Source organism: Mustela nivalis (assembly GCF_964662115.1).
Source record: "Mustela nivalis genome assembly, chromosome: 5".
NCBI lineage: Eukaryota > Metazoa > Chordata > Mammalia > Carnivora > Mustelidae > Mustela > Mustela nivalis.
The window spans coordinates 117,286,396-117,310,771 of record NC_139024.1 but is presented as its reverse complement, the minus strand read 5'-3'; the positions used below and the strand labels follow the sequence as shown (position 1 = coordinate 117,310,771).

The window sequence follows — 24,376 nt, the reverse complement described above, 5'->3', positions numbered from 1 at the left end:
CAGCACCTTCTTGTCTCCAGCTGGTGGCTCCCAGGCCCTTCTGACAGAGGACATGGTCCAGGCAGAGTGAAGGCCTTGGCTCTCTGTTGCAGATGGGAGAAGGGATGGTGGGGTGTGGGGATGAAGGAAGGACCTTGATAAAGAAGCTTCCCGTATGGGCCACCCATCTCCTGCACCCAAAAATATCTGAGAAGGGAGAAGAAAGCTCCTGAATCTGGGTTTGAATCCTGCTGGGTCGAATGCAGCTAGAAAGTCCATACAGCCTTGAGCATGAGCACAAAGAGGCTGTGGGCCAAGGAAGAAGAAAGACAGAATGTTGGAAGATGAGGAGTGGGTAAGGAATGGAGTGGGGGGACAGTAATAAGGAAAAGCTGGCGAGCACACCAACAGTGGAGGCAGGCGAGAGTGAGGTGGGGGCGCGTCCGGGGCTGCGGGGCCTACCTCGCACTGACATCCTCTTGGGGAGGATAGTGACAGCGCCCTCGGCCACCTCCTCCAGGCGCAGCACGGGGGCGCTCTTGGAGCCCCAGCTGTCGGAGCCCATCCAGAAGAAGTGGCCTGTCTGGTTGGCCTTCCGTGCTGCCTCCAGCACACGCCTGTGGGAACACACACCAGCCCAGCCCAGCCGTGTCTGCCCCTACAACTGTCCCCCCAGGGACCCCAGCTCGCAGGGGCCCTTGACTGACCCACCCCCCGGCACACACATGTCCCCTGAATAGCCCATGGTCCCCCTGCCCCTGGCCCATGCTTGCCTCTAGGTCCAAGGTGCTCCCACCCCCACTCGATCCTACCCCCAGGGCCACAGCTGTCCTTGCAAAGACCGTCCCTGTTTCCCTAGGTGCATGCACACCCCTGAGCTGACTCAGGCCCCAGGACTACACCTGCCCTGTCTGTGTCCTCAGGTTCATGCCCCTGGTCCTGATTCCACAGACACATCTCGTCTCCTTCTCACATTTATATGTGTGCATGAGCACACACACCTACCCACATGGTTACCCCTCTGCACTCGCCACTCCCTGCCGGCACAGCCTTCTCTGCCTCACCTCTTTCTGTGCCAAAAGTCTAGGGCCTCTGAAGAACTGCTTCCCACACCCTCCTGGATGGATGAAAGGGCGCAAGGCAGGTGATCACCCCCTCCACTGTCCTACTGTGACAGTGGCTGTCATCAGGTCAGGGACCCTAGAGCCCAGCACAGGGCAGTGGCCAAAGGAGACACTCAGGGAGAAGAAAACCAGGACTGTGCAAAATTCCCCCAACCCAGCCTCTCCCATAGTGGGGTGGGGAGAGTGGAACACAGAGGAGGCGAGCACCTTGCTCAGGATCACAGAGCAAGCAAGAGGGTGTGATACTAGAAACTGGGACATGGCCACCAGAGCTTAGGAGCGGCTGCTGAGCCCAGGACAGCTTGGGGATGCCAGGGAGAAATAGGTTTCCAGGCCCCAGAGCCCACGCCTTCCCTCCTCCAACAGCTCCTGACTCTCCACGGTCCTAGACCCCCAAACCTATTGCAGCTGCCCCTCACCCACCAGAATCTGGGGTGGGGCTGTTCCCAGAAGCCACACCCACAGCGCTATCAATACCCACTTGCATCTGGCCAGCCAGACAGGACCAGAGCTCCCAGGCCTCCCTCCCTGCAAAGTCACCTGGGTTTATTTTTACTTCTGTTTGCTTCTGAAAATGCATGTGGATTTCCAGAAATGCCTCTGCTCCCCCCTCAACTTCCTGCTGCCAGTTCCCTCTGGAGTCAGTCCCTTCCCTAGGTGCCTCTTGTCTAGGACACAGGGCCCAGTGCCTTCATCCTCCCCTCCCAGCATTTGGGTCCATCTGAGCTAAGCAGGAGGCCTGGAACAGGGCGCACCTCTGGGCAGGGACCTGGCAATGTCTCTCAGGGGAAATCTGTTTTGCTGCAGCTCGGGGCCAGGATGGGGTCTTTACCAAGTGAGGAAAGTGCTGGAAAGAATGGGACCCGGATGGACACTGGTTAGCTACAGGGAGGGAGGCACATGGGGGCAGGGGCAGACAGGCAGCTTTGGCTGGGCTGGAGGGCAGGAGGCCTGTGGGCACAGCAGGCTAGGACACCTCAGGCCAGCCAGCTGAGGGAGGAGGTCTGGGGAGGACTCTACTGTCTTACTCTGCAAGTTCAGGGGCTGTGTCTCCTCTGCTCAGACTGGAGTGCCCTGAGGGCAGGGCTGTGTCTCCTGTCTCCCCCCTCAGATTGGGGCTCCCTGAGGGCAGGGCTGTGTCTCCCTCCAGACTGAGGCTCCCGGAGCTCAGAGCTGGTGTTTCTCTCCCCCTTGAACAGGGCAATCACAGAGGCCTGCCCCCATCTTGGCCCTGACATCAGCCTGAGAGGTAGCAGCAGGAGAAAAGGAGGAGGAAGAGAAGTGGGTTAAGATGGGGCTTTTCAGTGCACCCAAACTTCTGCCTGGGGGACAGAAGCAGATGTGCGGAGTGGGCAGGATTGGCACTGCACGGTCCTGGCACCCAGAAGTCCATCCATTTCCTGTGCAGAGGCAGAGACTGAAGCCCAGGGAGGGGACGATGCCGCCCCCTGTGAGCATGTACCCAGGCCAGGACTAGACCCACAGCCCAGGCCTCTTTCCACTACTCTAAGCTTTGCCAAAGACTGGAGGCAGGGGCTGACAGGGGATCCGCAGGCCCCGGGCCCCTGCTGTGTGCCAGACTCTGCTTCCTGTGTTCAGATCTCAAATAACATTATCAGGCTGGCATCTCTAGCTCCCTCCGCCCTTTTTTTTAAAGCAGAAAAGAAGCACAGAGAGGTTGAGACACTTGCCTCAGGTCACACAGCAAGGAGGAAGGAGAGCAGGATTAGAACCTAGGTGCTTTGGCTAAAAACCCAGGGCCTTAGCAGTTGGCAGAATGGATGCAGGGAAGAGGGAGGCAGGGGAAAGGGGGCCCATCAGCAGCTGCCTGTGCCCCAGCCTGAGGAATGTTGCACCCCACCTCTCTGGAGCCTGCAGTGGGCCAGGCTCACTAGGAAGGTCTCCAGCAGGACCACTGACTCTCCCCATGACCGACTCCCAACCCCCACCCGGCTGCAATCCACTCTCACCTGATGTCATCCTCATTGGCAAAGATGATGACCGCCCTGGCGTTCGAGGTCTCCAGGAGGCGCCGGATAATCTTATCGAACTCCCCAGGCTTGGGCTCCCGGGGTATCTTCACTGACTGTGCGATGCACACGCCCCCTGTGGGAAGGGTGTCACTCAGCCCCAGAGTGGCCAGAGTATCTCCCCACTTCACTCCACGCCCTCCCACACGCGGTCCCCTCCAGGAGACGAAAGCCAAGGGCTGCCCACAGCCCTGCAGCTGGACTCCTAGATCCCAGGTCCAGATCTCCAGGCACAGGCTATGCGGTCAGACAACTTTGGATTCCACCTCTCACCAGCTGGATGACCCTAGGCATGTCACTTCAGTTCTCTGTGCCTCAGTCCTCCCATATATAAAACAGAGGCTCTAACAAGAGGCAATATAGCATCGTGTTTAGGAGCTAGATAGCCTGGGTTTGAATCTCAGTTCTGCTACTTACTGCTGTGTGACCTCAGGGCAGTTACTGAACCTCTCTGTGCCTCATGTACATCATCTATAAAGTGAAGATGATCCTACTTACTTCACAGGATCATTACAAAGCTAAGTCAGTTACTGCTTACAAATACAAGAATATCAGACACACAGGGATTACTTAATAAATGATGGTTATTTTCATTGAAACTAAGATTTTTTTCGAAGAGTAAATCTGAGAAGAGCGCAAGTTGCCCACCCTGGGCTATTGGTACACCATGCACCCACAACCACAAGTACCTCCCAGGGCTTTTGTCCCCAGGTCATGCGCTCATCAATAGGCCCCTGGACAAGAGCTCTGCGCACTGCCACTGACTCACACCTGTCCATCTCAGGCCCATCCCTCTGGGGCGTCCCAGGGTCTCCTTTCTCAGCTCTTCAGTTCATAGGCTCCCCAGCTCCAACAGGGTGCCCTGATGCCTATCCTCGCAGTCCCAGTTCAAGAGCTCCCAGGAAAGCCATTCTAACAAGCTGCTTCAAGCAAAGTGACCCAAGGAGCTCTGAAGGGGTCGGGGGGTCTTGGAGAACCTTCCTGTCTCTCCTCCTCTGGCCCACTGCCACCTGGCTGGCTCCTGGAGGCGGGGCCAGGGGCCTATCCCTTGAGCTCATTCCCCCATGAGAAGCCCAGCCCCCATGCCTGTGGAAGCATCCAGAACAAAGAGTCAGTACCTTGAGGGCCCGATTCACACCCAGACTGTGCGGCTCACAGAAACCCTGGGAGTACCTCAGACTTCACCCAGCCAGTTCCCGGCTTTAGGCATGTGTCCACTGCTGGCGGGAGACAGGTGTCATCCGTGCGCTGAAATGCCACCTGACTTCCTGGTACGAAAGCACTTGGGGACCACTGTTGCTGTTATCAGCAGCCGTGGATAGATGAGGACTCTAGAGAGGAGAAGGAGCTTGCCCAAAACCACACAGTCCCCTGCCCCTACTGTGACACAGAGCAGGGAGCCTCCCAGGATTAAGAACCCCAGTGTCCCAGGTGGCAGAGTCAGGACTCAGCTGATAGAAAAGCAAGAGGGATTACTCTTAATGAAGCCGATCCTTTATCTAAGACTGTCCATCTCCTCTGGGCCTTCGCAAGGGTCTTTGCCCAGCTCCACCCCAAATAGGAACCAAGCAATGCCTAAAACCATCCACCTCGGTTGGGTACCTGGCTGCTGCCCCTGGGCCTCCGGATGGCCTCCGCCCATGCTGGGGTCACCTGATGCCCCTATACAGACTCCATGTGTGTCAGTGGGGGGTCCACACCTTCCCCCAGCCCCACCAGGAGAAATGCCAACACCCAGCCTCACTCAAGAAGGAGCCTCTACCCTTGGGCAGGGAGGGGGCAACCAGGGAAGGCTGCCCAAAGGCGGTGACCCTGAGCTGACTCTAAGGGCAGAGGCATATGCAGCCAGATGGAGGTCATTCTGGGGAGAAACAAGATACACCTCCCTAGAAGGGAGGTTGTTCTGTGCCGGGACCTGCGACGCCTAGGGCAACACGACACACACACACACTCATAGCCCTGTCCCCAGGAAGCAGACCCCTTGGTTCTCCATAGCTGGCTAAGTAGCCGTGGCCCTCTGGCCCGGCCCCTGACCAGAACCCACCTCCCTTACTTTCTGCCTTTTGCAGGTTGACCAAGCTCCTTGGCTCTCTCCTAAGGCACCAAAGAAGTCCCAAGCCCTAGAGAAGACCAAGGGAGGAGAGAGAAGGAGGGAGGATCCTTCGCAGGGCTGGCCTTTCCAGACTGGGGTCCCACAGAGAGAGCCAAGGGGAGACAATCCGCTTCCCACAGCGCTGGCCTTGCTCTAATGGCGGCTGGGCAGACATTCAGCTCCTGGCTAAACCCTCCATATGGTTCCTTTCCAGTTAGAAAGTGGGCCAATTGTGACATTTCCCCCCATCTGGAGAGACAGATGGACAAGGGGAGGCGGCTGGACAGGGGGTGAGGGCAAGCCACCTGGCTCCAGGACAGGAGGGAAGCAGGGGTAGGAGGAGGGAAGCAGAGAATGGGAGTCAAGTGTCCTCAATAGGGCAGAAACTTGCAGATTAAGTGTTCTTTCTGGGCCATGCCCCCCCAGGAGGATCTGTGGGATGGTCCCACCTGACAGCCCAGAGCAGATCTTTTTTTTTTTAAGATTTTAATTATTTATTTGACAGAGAGAGAGAGAAAGACACAGCGGGAGAGGGAACACAAGCAGGGGGAGTGGGAGAGGGGGAAACAGGCTTCCCGCTGAGTAGGGAGCCCGATGCAGGGCTTGATCCCAGGACCCTGGGATCATGACCCGAGTAAAAGGCAGATGCATAATGACTAAGCCACCCCAGCACCCCCAGACCAGGGCAGATCTTGCCTGCTTCGTTTCTCTGGAGGAAGAAGAACTAAGCGACCACAGCGCCATCATCTAGAATGTGAGTGAGCCTCGAGGTACTTCAGACAGGAGTATGGTCTGAGCAGGACACCCTTACAACCACAAGAGAGGGTGGCAACGGGAGAGGAGTTTGGGGATTTCTGCAGAGATTGAAAATACCAGCTAATATTCAGGAAGCGTCTAATGTGTGTTGAAACTTATTCTGCAAATTTTACATGGCTTCGTTCTACTGGGGTGTCATCAGCACATTTCTAATTTCTAGATGAAGAAACTGAGGCACAGAGAGGTTAAGGGGTTTCCCAAGGTCACACAGACAGCCAAGGGGTAGGGTGGAGGTTTAAACACAGGCCACCTGGCTCCCTCAACCACCCCCACAGCCAGTCTATTGTGTCACGGCTCAGGCTATACGGGAAAAGGGTTGGGGGCCAAGGTCAGAGGAACACCTGCAGCCTGTAGACAGGGACACGTCTGGGCCTGCTCTGGAGGAAGTGCCCACTGGTGTCACCACCCTGAGGTGAGAAACCAAGGTTCTATAGGGTCCCTGTGCGGCCCAGGTGTCATACTGGCTGCTCCAGGGACCCCAGAACTGGAAATAAGCAGCTGGCTCACCAGGGGCTCTGCCAGCATGACACGAGCTCCCAGCCCTGAGTGGTACAACATCTCCTTCATCTGCCCTCCTGGCCCCTCGCTGGAGCGGGAGAAGACCGGAGGAGCCCCAGAGGGACCCAGGGAGTCCTCACACCCCCCCAGGGCAGCTGCTAATAGCCCCATCTTACAGATGAGCGCTGAGGCTCACGAAGTCACACAGCCTGTAAGCCGGACTGCAATCTGTGTCCAGACCCTCTCTCAGGCAGAGAAAGAAAAGGCCTGGGTTACAGAGTCCCTGCAGACCCTGACTTCCTGCAGCCCTTCCCCCCCAAAAGACCCCAAGCACATGCCAAGCCCCCAGCCCTCTTGTCTGCCCATGCCCCCTACCCCCGCTCCCGCTAATGCTCCCCTGGGATTCCTTCTTCAAATCTCTGTACCATGGCGAGCGCCCTTCTCCACACCGTTATTCCTTCCGCCTGCCCCCTGGCCTCTCTCTTTGGATAAAATATGAACCCATGAGTCCATACAGACAATAAACAGAATTAAATTAAACCCAAGCAACAAGAAACGAGCCCACTCCCTATCTCTGCTCAGAAGCTCGAACCTTCTACCTCTCCCAGACTCCAGGCACAGGATCTTAAGAAGGCCGGGGACATGGAAGAGACCAGGGTTCCCCCAAAACCCCCCTTAGCAAGCTCCTCACTCCACACTCCAGCCTCCCAGCCCTCCCCGGTGAGCACCCAGCTGCCAGCTACGTACGACAGCTCTGCGGTCCACCAGTCACTGTGTCTACTCACAGGGCCATGGGCACGAAGCCACAACCACTTGCCAAGCCCATCTGAGCACATGGAGGCGTAGGGACCTCAGAGACCTCCAGGCCTAAGCTGGGCAGAGAGTGAGGAGAAGGAGGCCAGAGAGGAGCAGCACTCTGTCCAGGGGCACTCGGCCGCTGGGGTGTAGAGCCCACCTCCTGCTGAGGTTTCAAATCCTGGCCAGCCCTCTGTGGCTTCCTGCCTGCTTTTGTCACTGCATCAGCAGAGCCACCCCGACTAAACCAGCATGGAATGCTGGGGCAGCCCTTTCACCTCCCTGGGCCCCACCTCCCTTCCCCCTCCATCCCCCAGCCCTGCAGTGGGTGTCCAGGCCACTCCCAGCGGTGAAGACCCAGAGCCCTGCCCTCTCTCCACACCTTCCCCTCCCATTGGTCAAAACAGACCCTTCTCGGTCAGTCCCTTAAGGCCCTGCAACTGCTCCCAGAAAGCTGGACAAGTCAGGGGGGAGCAGCCACTGAACACTTTGGAGATCACATGGTAACATCTAACAAAGTGGGGTGTGCCGGCACATCCCGTTCAGCATTCCTCCCACAGGAACGCACACTGGGACCCAGGAGCCCCACACAGACAGGCCCTGCAGCGCTGTCTGAAACAGCAAACATGCGGAAAGTATCTAAATATTGTACAGCAGAAGAACGGATATACTGTGGTGTTTGTACAATGGAAAGAAAACAGCTCTCATGTATTGGTACAATAACATCTGGAGGACTGGAAGTTGATTGAAAAGGCAAATCGCCATGTGATCTGTCCCGTTTATAAGGAAATCAAAGACCACATGTGATAAGACTCAGCATACACGAAGACACACATCTTTAGGAGCAAAAGCTAAGCGAAAGCAGGAGCTTCTGTCTGTCGCACTCACTGCAACTTCCCCAGTGCCTGGAACAGTGCCTGGCATACAGTCAGTGCTCCATAAATGTGCAATGAATGACTAAGCAAGTCCAAGAAAGGAATCCTCTGAACCACCTTCAGTTGCGGTTGCCTCAAGGAAAGGAAGCAAAAGAACCAGACCGAGAAGGGCTCCATGGAGGAGCTCCATGCCCTCCATGAAGGGCAGCATGGAGGTTGGCTTCCAGACAATCCACATTATATTTCTCCAAATAATAATCAGAAGCAAATACAGCAAAATGTGAATGTTTAGTAAACATGGACCCCAGAACCCAAACCAGACAAAACTTTCAGACAGAAGCAGCAGTGATGGGATGGTGTTCTAGTCTTCATGTGTGCTGCCTGACGGAGAACACACATGGACTGGACACACCCCAGTCTCCTTTTCCGTCTGTGAAATGGAGCCCTTCAGCCACTCTCAGCCCAGTGGCCTCCACTGAGTACTCCACAGTGCGCTGGAGTGGAAGGGAGTGGGGTGCCCGCCACCCTTCTGGCTCCTGAAATCCTATCTTCCCCTCAGGCCCCTGCCTTGACTTGAATGTGACATATAGACTCCACTAGCAAAACTTGATCCTGGTTTCCTGTTGTATTTTGTGGTCTCTGAGCCCTTTCCATTTGCGGTCTGATGACCTTTCCCAGTGTTCTCCAGGTCTAGCCGGTGCTCCTGTGTCTGCCTCCAACTGCACTCCCCAAGGGCAAGGCCAGGTCTGTACGTTTGCACATTCATTCACTCGGGCATGCGTTCATTTGAGACGTGCCCTGCTCAGTTCCTGGCACAATCAGATGCTGAGAAATGGTAACAAGGAAGATCCCTGCCTTGGAGCTTATGCGCTGTTGGGAAAGGCAAGGCCAGAAAAGAGAGCGATCCGCCAGAGGAGGAAGGCAAGGGGCCAGCCTCCTGGACAGCAGACGCATACAGTAGCAGGGGATGGCCCCTCAGGTGCCGGGCCCACTGCCTGCTTCTCCGTGCTGCCCCACACACCCACCAACACACCCTGCCTACGTTCAATTTCCCTTCATGGAGTCAACAGAGGTTTACTGAGCTCATTAGGTGCCTGGAAAGTTCCAGATGCTAAGATCAAACTGTGAGGAGGCCAGACCCCCACCCCCAGACAACCTACTGGAGGCAGGGCAGAGGAGGAAAGCAGCAGGGTGACGTGAGGGCGGGAGAAGGGGGCTGTAGCCGCTCATTCCACCCCTTGTGTCCTAGAGGACACGCAGGCTCAGGCCAGGCCTGCAGCTTGAGAGGCAGAGGCAGCTTTGGACTCGGGGCTCTGACTTTTTCCCAGGAGCTGCCGCCTTGCCCAAGAGCCAGGAATTGAAAACACTTTGGACCTGTAAGTCCCACCCTCAAGTGCACACCCGCTGCTGAAATGACCTCGTTTTTCTGTCCTCTGCTGGCCGGGAGGGTGTGTGCCTGGCTCCCTCCATGAGCCCGAATGATCGGGGGAGCCTGCCTGAGGATGGGAATGCGGAAACCAACAGGCGTGAAGGGACCCCCAGAGGGAGTCGGTCCGCCAACCCCCTCCCCTTGAAGGGTCTCCCTAAGCCCCTGGGGACAAGGGTTTGCACACATGCACCTGCACTCAGCCTCTTCCTCCTCCCCACACCTCCCTGTCCCCCACCAGATGGCTCTCCCCACTCCACCTGTCTAAATAAGCCTTCCCCACCATCCTGCCACCCCCTCCAAGCAAGCCCCAGATCCCCGGCCTTCGCAGCACCTCCGCTGTGCCCACCCTGGCAGCCAGGACAGGCAGGAAGAGAAGGCCTCCCACCAGAGCAGCTGGCTTTCAGCCATGCCCACTGTCACGTAGGGGACAGTCAAAAGACCTGGGCTCTCTGGTTCCTCCCCAGGGATCTCATCCTCCAGTCTTGGGCATCTGTCTCCCAGTCCTATCCTCATTCTCTCACGCATCAGGAAATGTACCCTCGCTGGGCCCTGAGGAAGGAGCTAAGCAGTTAGCACACAGGCGGGGCGGGGTGGGGGGCAGAGCGGCCAGGATAGAGCGCCGTATTCATGGCTCCCCAGGAGGTCCCTACATCCACCAGTTTTCTTTCCAGCACCCAGGGCCCTAGGATCGCACTCTGCAACCCGGGTGCTGGGCTCCAGACCAGGAAGGAGGAATTTCCCTGTGGCAGAAGTGCGCAGGTCGCTCGGGAAGGCCTGTCCCCGTCAAGGCGCAGGCCAGCAGCCACGGGGACCAAGCACATACATATAGGCTCCTAGCACATACGGGCTCCTCTCCTCTTTCTTTTTCTCTTTGCCTTCCTTTTTTCTTTTCTTTTCTTTTTTCTTTCTTTTTTTTTTTTTGTCCTTTTAAATTTAAAAAGGGGGGAAACAAAAGATAAATCCTGGGAAATCAAGTGGAAAAATCTACATTATGGCAAAATGTGAAGACAGCAAATTGCAACACAGAGAGAAAGCTGGGGAGAGTTAGATGAGCCAAGGGGGGCCCCCAGGCTCCCACAGGCTCCCAGCAGAGAGGGAGGTGAGGGGAAGGCTGGGAGTTCCCCTGGACCATATGGGGACACACGCACACACACACACGCACGCACGCACGCACGCGCGCGGCCCTGCTCTCCTTTCCTCCTCGCCTTCCCTCCTGATCCAAAAGCCAGGCCCTCTTCCCAAATCTGCTCTCAGGAAAGGGACCTACTCAGAGGGGCAGTAACTAACCCAATGCCACTTTTGTTTTCAGGCAGCAGAGCTATGGCTGGAGGGGGCTTTGGGGTGGGAAGATGAGGCCAGGCTCTGAGAGAATGCCCCTGACCCGTGGCTTTTGTCGGGTAAGAAAGGCTGGGGGGAGACAGAGTGAGAGCGGGCCCAGACTCCAACCAGCTCTGGTTCCAGCTGGGTCTGGGGCTCCACAGGAAGCTCAAGGCCTGGGGAGGAGGGAGAGTGGGGGGAAGGCAGCAGCTCAGGCCTGGTTCACAGCCACGTCCTTTTCTGTTCCTGCTCCCGGACCTTACTCCCCACTATCCAGTCTCCACTCCAACCTCCATCTGACACACAGCTCCCTGCCTGCAACCTTCCGTGGTTCAGTGTGTGTGTGTGTGTGTGTGTGTGTGAGAGAGAGAGAGAGAGAGAGAAAGGGACAGGGTCAGGGACTCCTCCCACGTTTGCAACATCCAGTCTTCCCCAGGTCCCTATGAGAACGTGCCATCTGACCATGTCTGCCCCCTCCACGGTCCTTTGCAGAGGCTGCTCCCCCAGCCAGGAGGGACCTGCCTGATGCTGCCCTCCCTCCCTGGGCCTTGGTTATCTCCTTAGTGTCTGCATCTCAGCTCAGACCCTCAGGGGGCCCAGCACTCATGCTGCACCTGCTCGAACAACGAGCCCTGATTCATCCTTGCTGCATGAACGAGCCACTGAGTACCCACCTGGTGGGGATGGAAGGGGTTAGAGGCAGAGACTCAGTGGGAGTCCAAGGGGGGTACTTGCAAAGGCTCAAACCCTTCTACCTCCTCCAGGAACTCCCTGAGCCCTGCAACCTCTGTGACTTCCCCTCAAAGCCATCCCCTGGTCATGCTGAGGGCTCAGACCTCTGTACGCACACGCACTGGGCACCCACTTTGCACCTGGCACCAACTCCATGCCAGGCTCTGGGCTACAAAGCTAATCCACTCACCACACCTGCCCTTACAGGACAAACTTGTGAGCTCTGCACACGCGTGGGGTGGACACCACACACACCCGGACATCTCTCGGTCCCACCCTGCCTTGAGATTCTACTTCTCCACCTAGATGCAAACTCCTTGCTCTGAGTGCTTTGGAAATACATGTGCAAAAGAACAAGGGAAGGGGCGCCCGGTGCAGACTTGGTTGGTAAAGCACGCAACTCTTGATCTTGGGGTCGTGAGTTCAAGTCCCTCGTTGGGGACAGAGTTTATGTTTAGAAAAACCAAGAAGAAGAAGTAGTGAAGACAAATATAAAACAGCCATGCAGGGGTGCCTGGGTGGCTCAGAGGGTTGAGCCTCTGCCTTCCGCTGTGTTCATGATCTCAGGGTCCTGGGATTGAGCCCCGCATTGGGCTCTCTGCTCAGCAGAGAGCCTACTTCCCCCTCTCTCTCTGCCTGCCTGCTTGTGATCTCTCTCTCTCTCTCTCTCTGTCAAATAAATAAATAAACAAACAAACAAACAAACAGCCATGCAAACTGACAGGTCCTCAGAGTCTAAAGTTGCCAGGGCCAACAGAGAAGAACCGAAACTAGAATATTCACCCTCCCCGCTGACTCCAGCCCCGCGGAGGTAGTAAGCCCACTGTGGGAGAGGTGGCTGGAAGACCCAGGAAGACCAGGAAGGCCCAGGTACCAAGGGACAATGAGGAGAAGACAGTCCCCTGGTTTCCCACCTGCAGATGCTTCCCTATCAAATTCCATGGAAGGTGTGTGCAAAACATGAATACTGCACCTGCATTCAGCTCCCTCCACCCCTCCACCTTGACCCAGAGCATGCTGGCTCCACGGCTCACTCACTGTTTGACTTTGGACAAGTCACTTAACCTCTCTGAGCATCAGACTTTCCAACCACAAAATGGAAAAGGACTTAAAGAAGCCGCGTGTGGTGGAGTTGGAGGGAGGATCAAGAATGGTGGAGTCTGTGAAGGCCGGGTCTGCCTTCTGGAGCCACGGCCTCTGCGGAACAGGTGAGGCCAGCGGGGGCAAGAGCTGCTCACGCAGGAGGGCAGGAGTAGGGAAGATAGAGACCTCTTCGCTCGGCCCAGGCCAGGACCCAGTGCCCCGGTGAGGTACGTTCTAGGGACCAAGGGCACTGTGCTAACCCAGGAACTGTCCCCAGAGACAGGGTGCTGGGCGGAAGCCAGGGTCAAAGCAGGGAGGCCCAGGGACTCTCCTGGGCAGAAGGGCAGAACATGCAATTTCCCTTCCTGAACAGTCTCAGCACCTCCCACCACTCCCAGCCACGCCCTCCCAACACACACACACACACACGCACACGTGTGCACGTGTGTGCACGCGACAACACAAACACTCTCACATCCCGTATCACAATCTCACACAACCTGATGACAGCTACGTGCAGCCTCATGGCCACCAGGACCCACACCTGGCCACATACAGTCCCACTCGCACAATCCCACACAGCCACACAAGCTCCCACAGCAACTGCACGGCCTCACATGACCACTCGCGGCACCCGGCCCCCCCACAGTCACACAGCCACAGAGCTGGGCACACCGGCATGTGAGCTGTTGTGTCCGCACCTCCTCGAAGCTGCCAGGCTGGCCGGACCACACCTGAGCAAGAATCATGCCTCCCCTTTGCTATGGTTCAGAGTGAGGCCTGGCTAGGGAGTGCCATGGGGGGTGGGTTAGTGACTGACAACAGGGTCCAGCACCCCCATCATCCAACAACCATTTACCAAGCTGCTTCAGTGACCCTTCGGCGGAGGGAAATCCTGTCTTCCTGCTGAAACCCTCTCCCTCTGCCTCCACTCCCAGCCAGCCGTGCCCCTGTGGAGAACAGGCCGGCTCTGGGGGTGCAGGGGACACAAGCATCAGAGAGCTGGGGCACAGCGGGGCCCATGTCCCACTTCAACCACTTACTTGCTTCGTGATAAAAGCTCCTTTGCCCAACCTCTCCAAATGTCCATTTCTGCCATTTCTGTGTCTGTAACACGGGATGGCATTACCCCCCACCCCCTGATGCACAGGGCTGTTGTGAGGATGGAAGGTCCACCCCCAGGGGATATCTGGGGGAGGGGGAGGGCGCAGGTTTGGGGGGACTCAGCAGTGCCTCTGAACTGAGCGCTGCTGTCCCAGGCCATTGGGCAGTGGCAGCCTTCTTCGGAGCTGCATTATTCATGGCGCTCAGCTCTGAGCAGAGGGAAACTTGCTGAGTGATCGACCTAATATCTTAACACAAACCCATTTAGGCAAAACACCTTTGAAGCGAGAACGGCAGAAAAAAAAAATAGAAAAGGAAGCAAAGAGGTTTGGAGGCAGGTGGTGGCAAGAGGCTGTTTCCTACCTGCCCCCACCCAATGCACTCCCCGCCCCCCAGGAGAACCCCCGCCCCGACCCAGCACCCCCACCCCTCCCACCCCAGCCCGCACCTTTCTCCGGACTCTCAGTGGCCAGAACTTGCATCCTTTGATTGAAGGAATTCTACTTACCTCTCAGATTTGACTCACATAGAAGGCTCACATAGAAAGGCAGGGGGCAGCCGGACCCAGGACGACGGGGTGTTAGCTCTGAGTCCTCTGCCGAGCAGCTCGTCACAGAACAAGACCACCAGCTCCAGGGATGCCCCTGCTTCCTCGGCCTCAAACTCCACACTCTACCGCATCAGGACCTCTTTCTCCAAGTCAGCTAGGCTGTTCCCACCCTCAGTCCCTCTGCCAGAAATACCCTTCCCTCCTCCTCTTGCCCCTGGAAACATGCCAGATCTCTGCCCCAGCCAGAACTCATCACGCCCACTTAGGCTCCTCTGCCTAGGCTGGGCCCCTTCTGTAACTGCCCTGCTTCAGGGCAGAAGGCCTCCCCCCTCCGCCATGTCTTAGCTGGGTGACCTTGGACCAGTTACTCACCTCTCTGGGTCTTATCTCCCTATACTACAGTTGAAGAATATGTGGGTACAGGTTAAGGTTCTCTGAACACTGCCAGGTACATATGCACTCAGTAAGTGTTTGCTACTATGATATTATTGTCAGTTTCCCCCATCAGTCCCTAAGCCCCTTTAAGGGGAGACTACGTCTCTCCTGTCTAACTTCCCAATTTCCAGCAGAGTGCCAAGCACACAGTAGGCACTAATCTGCATTGGTTGAACAGAGCCTCATTTCCCACAATGTTGTGTGCCTGGCCTCCTCACACCAGACGCCTTGAGAAGAGGAGCCAGTGAGGGGCTGGTGGCAGGGACCCCTGCGTGGGGCAGGGGTGTGAAGAAGATGACCTCTGGCCAGCTCCACCCCCAGTACAGGGACGGAGTCTCAGCTGTGCAGGGAGGGGCCGGAGCCAGGGGCCTGCTGCCGGGCCTGCGGTTTGGCGGGGGAGGAACGGACGGCTGCAGGCCGGGATAAAATATTTAGGAGCCCACATCCCCAGGAAGTGGAAACTGACAAGCAAAATGAAATGTTGAGATGTAATTACCCAGGCAGGCCAAGCATGTCTCCCCGCCGGCGGCGGGCTCGGCACTGCCCCCCCTCACCTGCCACAAGCAGGCACTGGGTAATGAAGTCCTCCTGGACCCTCTCCCACACCAGTCCTTGCCCCCTCCACTTCAGGCCAGGCCAGCAGGAGGCGTGGCAGAACAGGAGGTCGTGCAGTGAACGTGGGGGGGCCTGGGTCCAGCTCTGGCATTGACCTATCCCAGCAATCCCATCGCCCCACTGGGCCTCAGCTTCCTCAGCCAGAAAATGGGGCCGCTGAGCCACGCCTGAGAGGGAGGACCCAGACAGCAGATGTGCATGTGCTTCATTAACTGGCTTTGGTAAAGGACGGCGGAAGGACAGCAGTAAGGACACCAGCGGACACCAGCCTGACCCAGCATGCCATGAGAGGCTTTCTTGAGGTGCCTCAGGACTCAGGTTAGTAGAGGCTGATGGATAAAGGTCTGGGGCTGAGACCCCGATGTGGGCCCTGAGCTGCAGTGTCCACCTCACCCCAAAAAACTGTCCCTCCCGGGCTCTCCCAACACTGTAAGACCACAGCTTGGAGCAGAAAGACAGGGACCCGGACAGGGACTCCAGGCCTAGATCCAGGGAACAGCCTTGAGTGGGTCTCAGGAGGGCATCCAGGAGCAAGGGAGCTGGGGACAGATGCTCAGCCAACCCTCACCCCACAGAGCAGAGTTGAGGGAGGGAGTGCTCCTTTTTTATTGAAACCAGCACCCAGAGAGGGACCATGATCAGCCTAAGGCAGTCCACACACCCACACTGCCTGGGCCCCTCTCCAGGCTGGCTTGGCACTCCTGGGCAGGTCCAGCCTCATCCCTCAGCCACAACCCCCTGCACACCCCCATTCCTGTCAACACCATCTTACCAGACCAGAGCCCCACACCTCTGCACAAAACTCAGCCTGCCCAGCGTGGCCCCTGGCCTTTCCACCAAAACTCCAGTCCCGTTCCACTACTTCCCTGCCTCAGTGGCTCTCACCTCCCTCAAGGCAAAGTCCAAATTCCTCACCCCAGTCCCACCTGAGGCCCTGCAGCCTCGTCACGCATCTCTCCACACCTCCAACAGCTCCTACAGTTTCAGATACACTGGGTACCCCTATCTTCCTGCCTTTGCTCAGACTCTCCTCTCCGCCTTTGTGCCCAATTCCCCTTCCCAGACCCCTCCTTCCTCAAGTCAGCACCTGTCCATTCTTGAGGATTCAGTACATGGCCCACTCTTCCAGGAAGCCTTCGTGGGTCTCCCCAGGCTCCTTCTCCCTTGGGCACCTAGGAGCAATCCCAACATCTCAATCACTGAACCTAATACAGTGAATGAAAATTAGGGGGGATGGCCGCTGCGGGGCTCAGAGCATTCACTGAATGAGCAACGTAAGTCATAGCACCAGGCACTGTCCTAGACACTATGGGTACAGTTAGTAATAGAATAATTCAGAATCCTGCCCTCATGGACCTGGTAGTCATTTGCAAAGCAGACAACAAATGCTGAGGAATGTACTAATTAATTTATTAAGAGTTGGTCTACAGGTGCCTGGGTGGCTCAGTAGGTGAAGCACCTGCCTTCGACTCAGGTCATGATCCCAGGGTCGTGGGATGGAGCCCCACATCAGCCTCTCTGCTCAGTGGAAAGCCTGCTTCTCCCTCTCCCTCTGCCTGCTTCTCCCCCTGCTGTTCTCTCTCTCTTTCTGTCGAATAAATAAATAAAATCTATTTTTTTAAAAAAGTTGTTCTACTGTCCAGAAAGTTGCTTGGCTTCATCTCCAGCTCCTGTCCCTCTGTTTTCCTCTTCTGTCCTCCCCCACCCCATCCTGTCTTTTCTCTCATTCTCTCCCTCTCTCTCTCTCTATCTCTCTCTCTCTCTCTCTCTCACACACACACACACACACACACACAGACATACACACAGTCCCCCATTAATCCACAGCCTCTCGTGTTCATGCAGAGCTCACACTTTCTCTCATTAATTCCTCCCAATCAGCCCACAACTTAGGTGACCATTTTACAGATAAAGAAACCAAGGCCCAGAAATGCCAGAGCCTCATCCTGGCTGCCTCCACCTTCCCTGTCTCCAGCCCATCTTCCGCCTCTCCTCCACCTTTCCATCTTTCTCCCACTTTCTGGGGTGACTGACAAGTTGCCCCCTCGGCAGCCCGAACTGAGTCCCTCTCCATCTTCATGCTCCTCCCTCCCTCCCCTCTCCTCTTGCTTGTCACTTTGTCTTGCTTCCTCCCCAATCCCAAGGCCTCCCTTGGGTCCCAAGATATCTGTAAAATGGTCGTTAGCTTTCCTTCTGGCTCATTAAAAATGAGAATTTGCATAGAATATCCATATGATCATTCTGTCTACAGCAAAACGGGACATGGATAGAAGGCACCATGCAAGCCGGGGAGAAAGGGGAGGACACTCACAGTAGGAGGGGGGAGAACCCCAATCAGGAAGAGGTCAAGTGCTCACCGCTGGGGTCTCAGGCTTCAAAGCCAGCCCCCCTCAGGCCCTTTCTTGGCCTTTCTGATAGCTAATTACTTGATTTTGTCATTCTTACAATAACCAGCAAAGTAGGGACTGTAATTATCCCCATTTTACAGATGGATAAACTGAGAGCCAAAGAGGAACAGTGGCCTGTCCAAAGACACACAGTAAGTCTATGGCAGTCCTGGGGGGCAGCACTCTCTACCATGGAGCCAGGCTCCCCCAACCCACATAGGCCTGCTGCACTCCCAGGAAGCCTGCCCGTCCTCACTCTCAGGAGGAAAATGTCATCAAAAGACACACCACTCATGCAGTTCTCCCACCCAGAACACCCTCCAGCTCCTCTGAGACAGGCCCACCTTTTCCATCGCTCCTTCCATCACCCCCTCCTCAAGGAAGCGCTCCCTCCCCAAAACCACTGTTTAGCAGATGCAGAGATTTGGGGAGACAAAGGTGTCCAAACCTCTTCTTCCAGCCATACACAGTTGGCCCTCTGAACAAGTGCAGGTCCACTCGCCTGTGGATTTTTCTTGATATGACAGAGTACTGTATTTACATTTTCTTCTTCTTATGACTTTTCTGAATAACATTTTCTCCTTTCCAGCTTGCTTTATTGGAATAGCACGGTATATACACATAACAGACAAAATACGTGTTAATCCACTGTTTGTTACCAGTAACACTTCCGGTCACCAGGAGTCTACTGATAGTTAAGTTTTCGAGGAGTCAAAACTCAGATGCAGCTTTTCAACCATACAGGGTTGGCACCCCTAGCCCCTGTGCTGTGCAAGGATCAACTGTAATTGCATTCAAACCTGCCTCATCCCAAAGAGAATTCCTAGCAGCGCCCAGAAATATACTTGGCAAAAAGAATTTGATAACAGAATCGAGGGAAAGGAACCTGCATTTTACAGATGAGGCTTTGCTCAGCAGCCACAGACTGGCCAAGAAACGGCAGTTTGATGGGACCAGAGCCCACCTGGGCTTTCTCTGCTGTCCATGGTGCTGAAACCCCAGAGCGCATGGGCCACCTTCATTCCACACACAATCTAAGAGCGAGTCCTTCAGGCTTGAGCTTCAAAATACACCAAAATCTGTCCCTTCTCATCACCCCCACCCCTCGTCTAATCCATCAGCACTTCTCACCAGTGGAGGAGGACTGGCCTCCTCACTGGCATTCCTGCCTCAGCTGTCCCACCCCTCCCCCAGTGTATTCCCTACACAACAGCCAGAGAGATTATAATAAACCCAAGTCTGTTAACATTCCTCCCAGCTCACAACCCTCCAATAGTTCCCGTATCATTCAGAACAAAAGCTAAGGTCCTCCCAGTGGTCCACAAGGCCCCACACGATCTGCCTCTCTTCTTCTACTTCCCTCTACCTCACTCACTCTGCTCCTGCCTCTTGGTTCTTCCCCAAATGCCAGCAGTCTCCCTATTTCAGGGCCTTTGCACCTGCTGGTTCCTCTGCCTGAGGCACTCTTCCTGGAGATCACAAAGCTCACTCTCTTACTGCATTTGGGGCTCTGCCCAAATGTCATCTCTGCAGAAAGGCCTTCCCTGACCTTATATGAGATTATCTCCCCTACCTCATCCTCTCTGCCCACCTATGGTATTTTATTCTTCTCCATAGCATGCCATCAGCTCCTATCTGAAACTGTATTATATAATGATGCATTTACTTGTTTGCTCTAAGTTCCTCTGGCCCTCTCCCCAAATGGGAGCTTACAAGGCCAGGGATGATCTTCTGTTTGGTTCACTGCCATAAGCCCAGCGTCCTGGCACACACACAATAGGTGCTCAATAAATATTTATCCAGCAAATGAATGAATTATCATTCAGAAGTGAGGGATGAAGGAACTGAAGAGGGGAAGAAATGCCCTACTCTCCTCCTCACCAGCGACATCCCACAGAGTTGGCTCTATGTAATTTAGAGGCCTGGAATCCAACTTTCTGAGTCCTTGAAAATCCCAGGAACATGAGGGGAACCAGCCCGGAATAAGTGACCACCAAGGGATGTGTCCCTCCCTATCTCTGGGGCCTGTTAGACAGGACCTCTCATAGGCTCATACACAGTCACCATGACTTGATGACTCCTGACCCATCCCCCCCAACCCCCCCACACACACTCCTCCACCCCCTCCTTCTCTGAGCAGAACACCTGGCTTTTGTTGGGGGAAGTCCTCCTAGGTCTCTCCCCAGAGCTGACCCACCAGTGTTTCCCTGGAGAAAGCCAGGGAAAAAGGAAACAAATATTTCATTGAAAGAAGGCTCCACCTTTCCTCTCTCGAGCTCCAGAGTCACACAAACCTAAGCACCAATCCCAGCTCTGCCACTGACAAGCAGTGGGGGCCCAAGTAAGCCTGTGGGCAGTCTGAGCCACACTCATCTCTATTTAAAGGGGGAGAGGGGGACATTTCTCAGAGTGGCTGTGTAGGGGCTGACACTGGGGCTAGGGCCTGGCAGCTTCTGTGAGGACAGTTAATGAGATGTCCCCAAGAAATATGTATATTAAAACACAAGAAGAGGGACACCTGGGTGGTTCAGTCTGCTAAGCATCTGCCTTTGGTCCAGGTCATGATCCTGGGGCCCTGGGATCAAGTCCCGCATTGGGTTCCTTGCTCAATAGGGAGCCTGCTTCTCCCTCTGCCTGCTGCTCCCCCTGCTTGTGCTCTCTCGCTCTCTGACAAATAAATAAAATCTTTAAAAAAAAAAAAAAAAAAAGGTGATTTAGGGGTCTTCACCCAGGCCAGTCCTGCTGAGGGGCCAGTGCTGGAGTCAGAGCTTGTCGGGGCTCAAAGACTCTAGGAAGAGGGCTGGAGGACTCAGAATAACAAGCAAAAATGGCTACGAGTGTCCCTCAGTGTGTTCACGTGCACAAGCCCATTGAAGAAGGCACCCAGCCCCTTCCCAGTCTGATGAAGATCTGGACGCTCAGGAAAGGATAGGGGCTTGCCTGAGGTCACACAGGAGTAGAGGGTGAGTCTGAGACCTCACCCAGGATACTCAGCAGCCCCAAATGGGCCTGAAGCAAGAAGTCTCAGGGCGGTGAGGAAAGCAAGCAGTGAGTTCCCAGGGTCCTTCCCCAGCTGCTGGGAAAGAACAGCACAGGGCATGCTTCAGCTACATCTCCAAGGAGCTCAGAGTAGGGATCCAGGGAACCCCACCTCAGATAGGAAAGCAGGCTGAAGTCGAACATTCAGCCAACAGGGGAAGAGGGTCCCTGGAGGTGAACTCCCAAATCCGAGCAGGGGAAGGTCGCTGGCCTTCACTGCTTCACTCTTTAACAAAGGGAAAGAGCTCAGAATGGATCAGGTTAGTGTGCACAGGGCTCCTCTGTGGGCCCAGGTCAGGGCCCAGAAACAAGAAGACACACCGGAAGCTGGAGGCCTATGATACCTGGACTTCCACGTGGCGAGGACAGATACAAAAGCCAAGGGAGGTGCACCCTGGTGCCGCAGTCAGTTGAGCATCTGCCTTCAGCTCAGATCGTGATCCCCCAGTTCCTGGGATCGAGCCCCATGTTGGGCTCCATGCTTCTCTGCCCCTCCCTGGCTCATGCTCTCTCTCTCTCTCTCTCTCTCAAATAAATAAACAAAATCTCCCAAAAAAAAAAAAAAAAAAAGCCACGAGAGGTGAGTGAAGAAGCATGCAGCGATGCACACTGAAGGACCTCAGAGGTCCCCAACCCATCACCTTCATGTGGGTCATCAAGCTGACACTCCACAAGGGAAAGTGAACAGCCCAGGGTTACACAACCACCCAGAGACAGAGGCAGCACTAGACTGGCCCCCCACCCCCCCATTATGATTAGTCATGGCAACAACTGACACCTTTGGCAGCCTGGTGTTTTGTGCAGGGCCCAGACTATGCAGAAGGCCTTACACTGATTCATTTACTTCATGTTCCCGGCAACCAAAAAGGCAGGTACTATCGATATCCCCCTTTCACCAGGGGGAAACTGAAGCCCAGAGACCCTTAAGGGACCGCTCACCACAGTACAACTCCTGGTGGGCAGAGCCAGGCTCTGGGCTCTCAACCACTCCGCCCTACCGTGGCGTCCAGAGGACAGGATCCGGAAGGTCAAAGCCACAATGGGGCTGCCACCAACAAAGGGAAGGGTTGGTTTTTGTTTTTTTTTTAAACCTCAAAGAAATCTTCAAACATGTTCCACAAAGGAAGCTGGCGAGAGAAAATGCTGCTTCCTGTCCAAGAGGGCAGGCATGCAAATTCAGGGCAACAAGGGCTGGGTGGCTAATGTCTTCTTTCTCGTCACTCCCGTCTAGCTTGGAGGCAAACCCAGAACGGAGCGCAGCCCCGCCGTGATAGGCCAGGGTGGGCACATCAAAGGCACACCGGAGAGAGCAGGAAAAGTGACCCACTGACACCCAACCCAGGGGATACGCAGAATCAAGAGGTGTCAGCACCCTGCCAAAGGCCAGAGTGGCAGAGAAATCAGAGTGGACAGGCCAAGTCCCCAAGGCGGGCCGGGCAAGCTCAGGGTTCATCTTCACGTCAGTATGAAGATTGACCTGGCAGTCACCAAGCAGTCACATTGATGCCAGCATCTTGCCAATCTCCAAGCGCCGGCCAGGAGACCCAGCCGGCACAAGGTAGGCCTCGTGGCTCGGCAGGGGGTGCCCACACCAGGTCCACTTAATTTCTACCTACGGTAGAGTGAAGGGCGGCAGACCAATGCGGTGGAAGACAGGACGTGTCTCCAGTTCAGAGAGGCCTGGTTGCTAAGCTACAATGATGGCGACCGGCTGCAAGACAGGGTCCACTTCCCCTCTGCATCCTTGGAGGATGCGTGGCCAGTGGGTAGGGCATCCCTGGGCCCTGGCTGCCGGTCCCAGTGCTGTGACTCCAGGAAGCAGTGAGGAGAGAGTCCACAGGTCTCCCCATGAGAAGATGCTACAAGCTCATACATACGAAGCTAAAGCCAGTGGCAGGACCCCTCCCTGCTTCCGGGTCCCTGGTCTCTTGGGGCCAACCCCATTCCATCTGATTGGGAGCGAGAAGATTGCATGCTCCAGCCTCTGTCCCTGTGCAATTGGTCCCAATCATCCCTGAACTCAAAGACCAAACTTGGAAGCATCCCCGTTTGACACCCATTCTTTTAGGTCCTGAGGGTTGTCTTCTTTTCCAGCACTTCTCAGAAAGCCTTTCCTTACAGAGAAAAATGCCTGGAGCCCAGGGCCACAGACTGGGGACGCCGCCTGTAGGGAGCAGAGCTAGATGCTGGCGCTGAGCTGACTCTCCTGCACCTGTTAACAGAGGTAAGAAGGAGGCCCCAGAAGGGCAGTGACGGACCCAAGGACACAGGGCTGGTCATCCGTTGGCTCACGTGTTCATTGTACAAACATCTATTAAGGCCCCGCTGTGTGCAAAGGGGGGTGAAGAGCACAGAGAAAAAGTGAGCCCTGTCCTTCCCCAGCCTCGGGGGGTGGGGGGGGAGGTGCCCAGAGCCTTATGGAAGAAGCCCAGGGAAAGTTCAGTAGGCACCGGGGTGGGGGAACTTGAGGCTTCCCATGTGGTGAGCCCTGGGGACCGTCAGCCTCTCTCCAGGTGAGCATCTCTGCCCAGGAGAGAGCAGATGAGGGAAGACTGTAGGGAGGCAGGGCCTTGGCCTGAGCCTAAAGGGCAAAAGGACCCCCCACACACACACAGGGCCCTGAGCAAGTGGGACACAGAAGGTGGAGACAGTGTGTGCTAAAACACTCCCTCGGATCAGCAGACATGACCCCAGCTGCCAAAAAAAAATTTAAAATACAAGATTGGCTTGAAAAAACTCTGCTCAGCTCCATCTCGCATTGGTTCCTGTCCTGTGACCACTAGGACCAGGCCAGGCCCCTCAGCAGTGGCCGATCTGCCTGACTCACTCCTATCTCCAGCCTCTTGTTCCTGCTGTTCCCCCAGCTGGCATGCCCTTCCCCTCCTCTTCACTTGTCTAAGCCTGTCTCACTGCGCCAGGCCCTGTGCAGCCCTACAGCCTAGCTCTTACTTTAACAGATGCATCATTACATCCCTCCATTCACTTACTCAGGCAAACTCCACGAGCCCTCGCTGCATGCAGGGCAGGGCGTGGGTTCTGGTGGTTTTTACCGCTCCCCCACCCCCACCCACCGAGAGCCGGCGGTGCCCCCTGATGTCTCTCCTCTCCTCACACGGGGCTGCCTACACAGAGGCTGTATAGCCCGGGCCGGCCGGGACACTCAAGCAAGTCTGGAAGGCTGAGCCGCTTCCCCTTCCTGGCCTCTGGGGCCAGCAGCCCCTCAGGGTAAAGAACCCCAAGACAGGCACTGGGCACTGCAGCAAGAAATGAGAGGAAGTGGAGCCCTGCATCTTAGCCTGACGCAGCTGCAGAGTGGCCTTGAGCTCTCATATCCCTGCTTCTGCCTCCAGGAAAGAATTCTGTCCTCAGAGAGTCAGGAGCAGGCCAGGGCCAGCCAGGGAGCTCAGTGCGGGAGGGAGCCAGGGTCCCAGGTCCACCCGACCTAACCCCAGGTGCCTCTGCTCTGTCAGCCTCAG

General features: G+C 55.8%; 1 protein-coding gene across 4 annotated transcripts in view; it reads right to left on the bottom strand.

Moving 5' to 3' along the window:
• Nucleotides 1-24,376, bottom strand: part of GRM4 (glutamate metabotropic receptor 4) — a 116,949-nt gene that overhangs the window by 32,554 nt on the left and 60,019 nt on the right. For 3 of the 4 annotated variants that reach the window (XM_082732352.1, XM_082732350.1, XM_082732351.1), the window contains exons 4-5: nucleotides 3,074-3,209; nucleotides 442-596 (exon numbers count right to left, since the gene is read on the bottom strand). In XM_082732352.1, the coding sequence (XP_082588478.1) occupies nucleotides 442-596; nucleotides 3,074-3,209 (291 nt within the window). Of the gene's footprint in view, nucleotides 1-441; nucleotides 597-3,073; nucleotides 3,210-14,382; nucleotides 14,511-24,376 lie in introns of those variants that run through there. The other variant, XM_082732353.1, reaches the window with a different exon arrangement.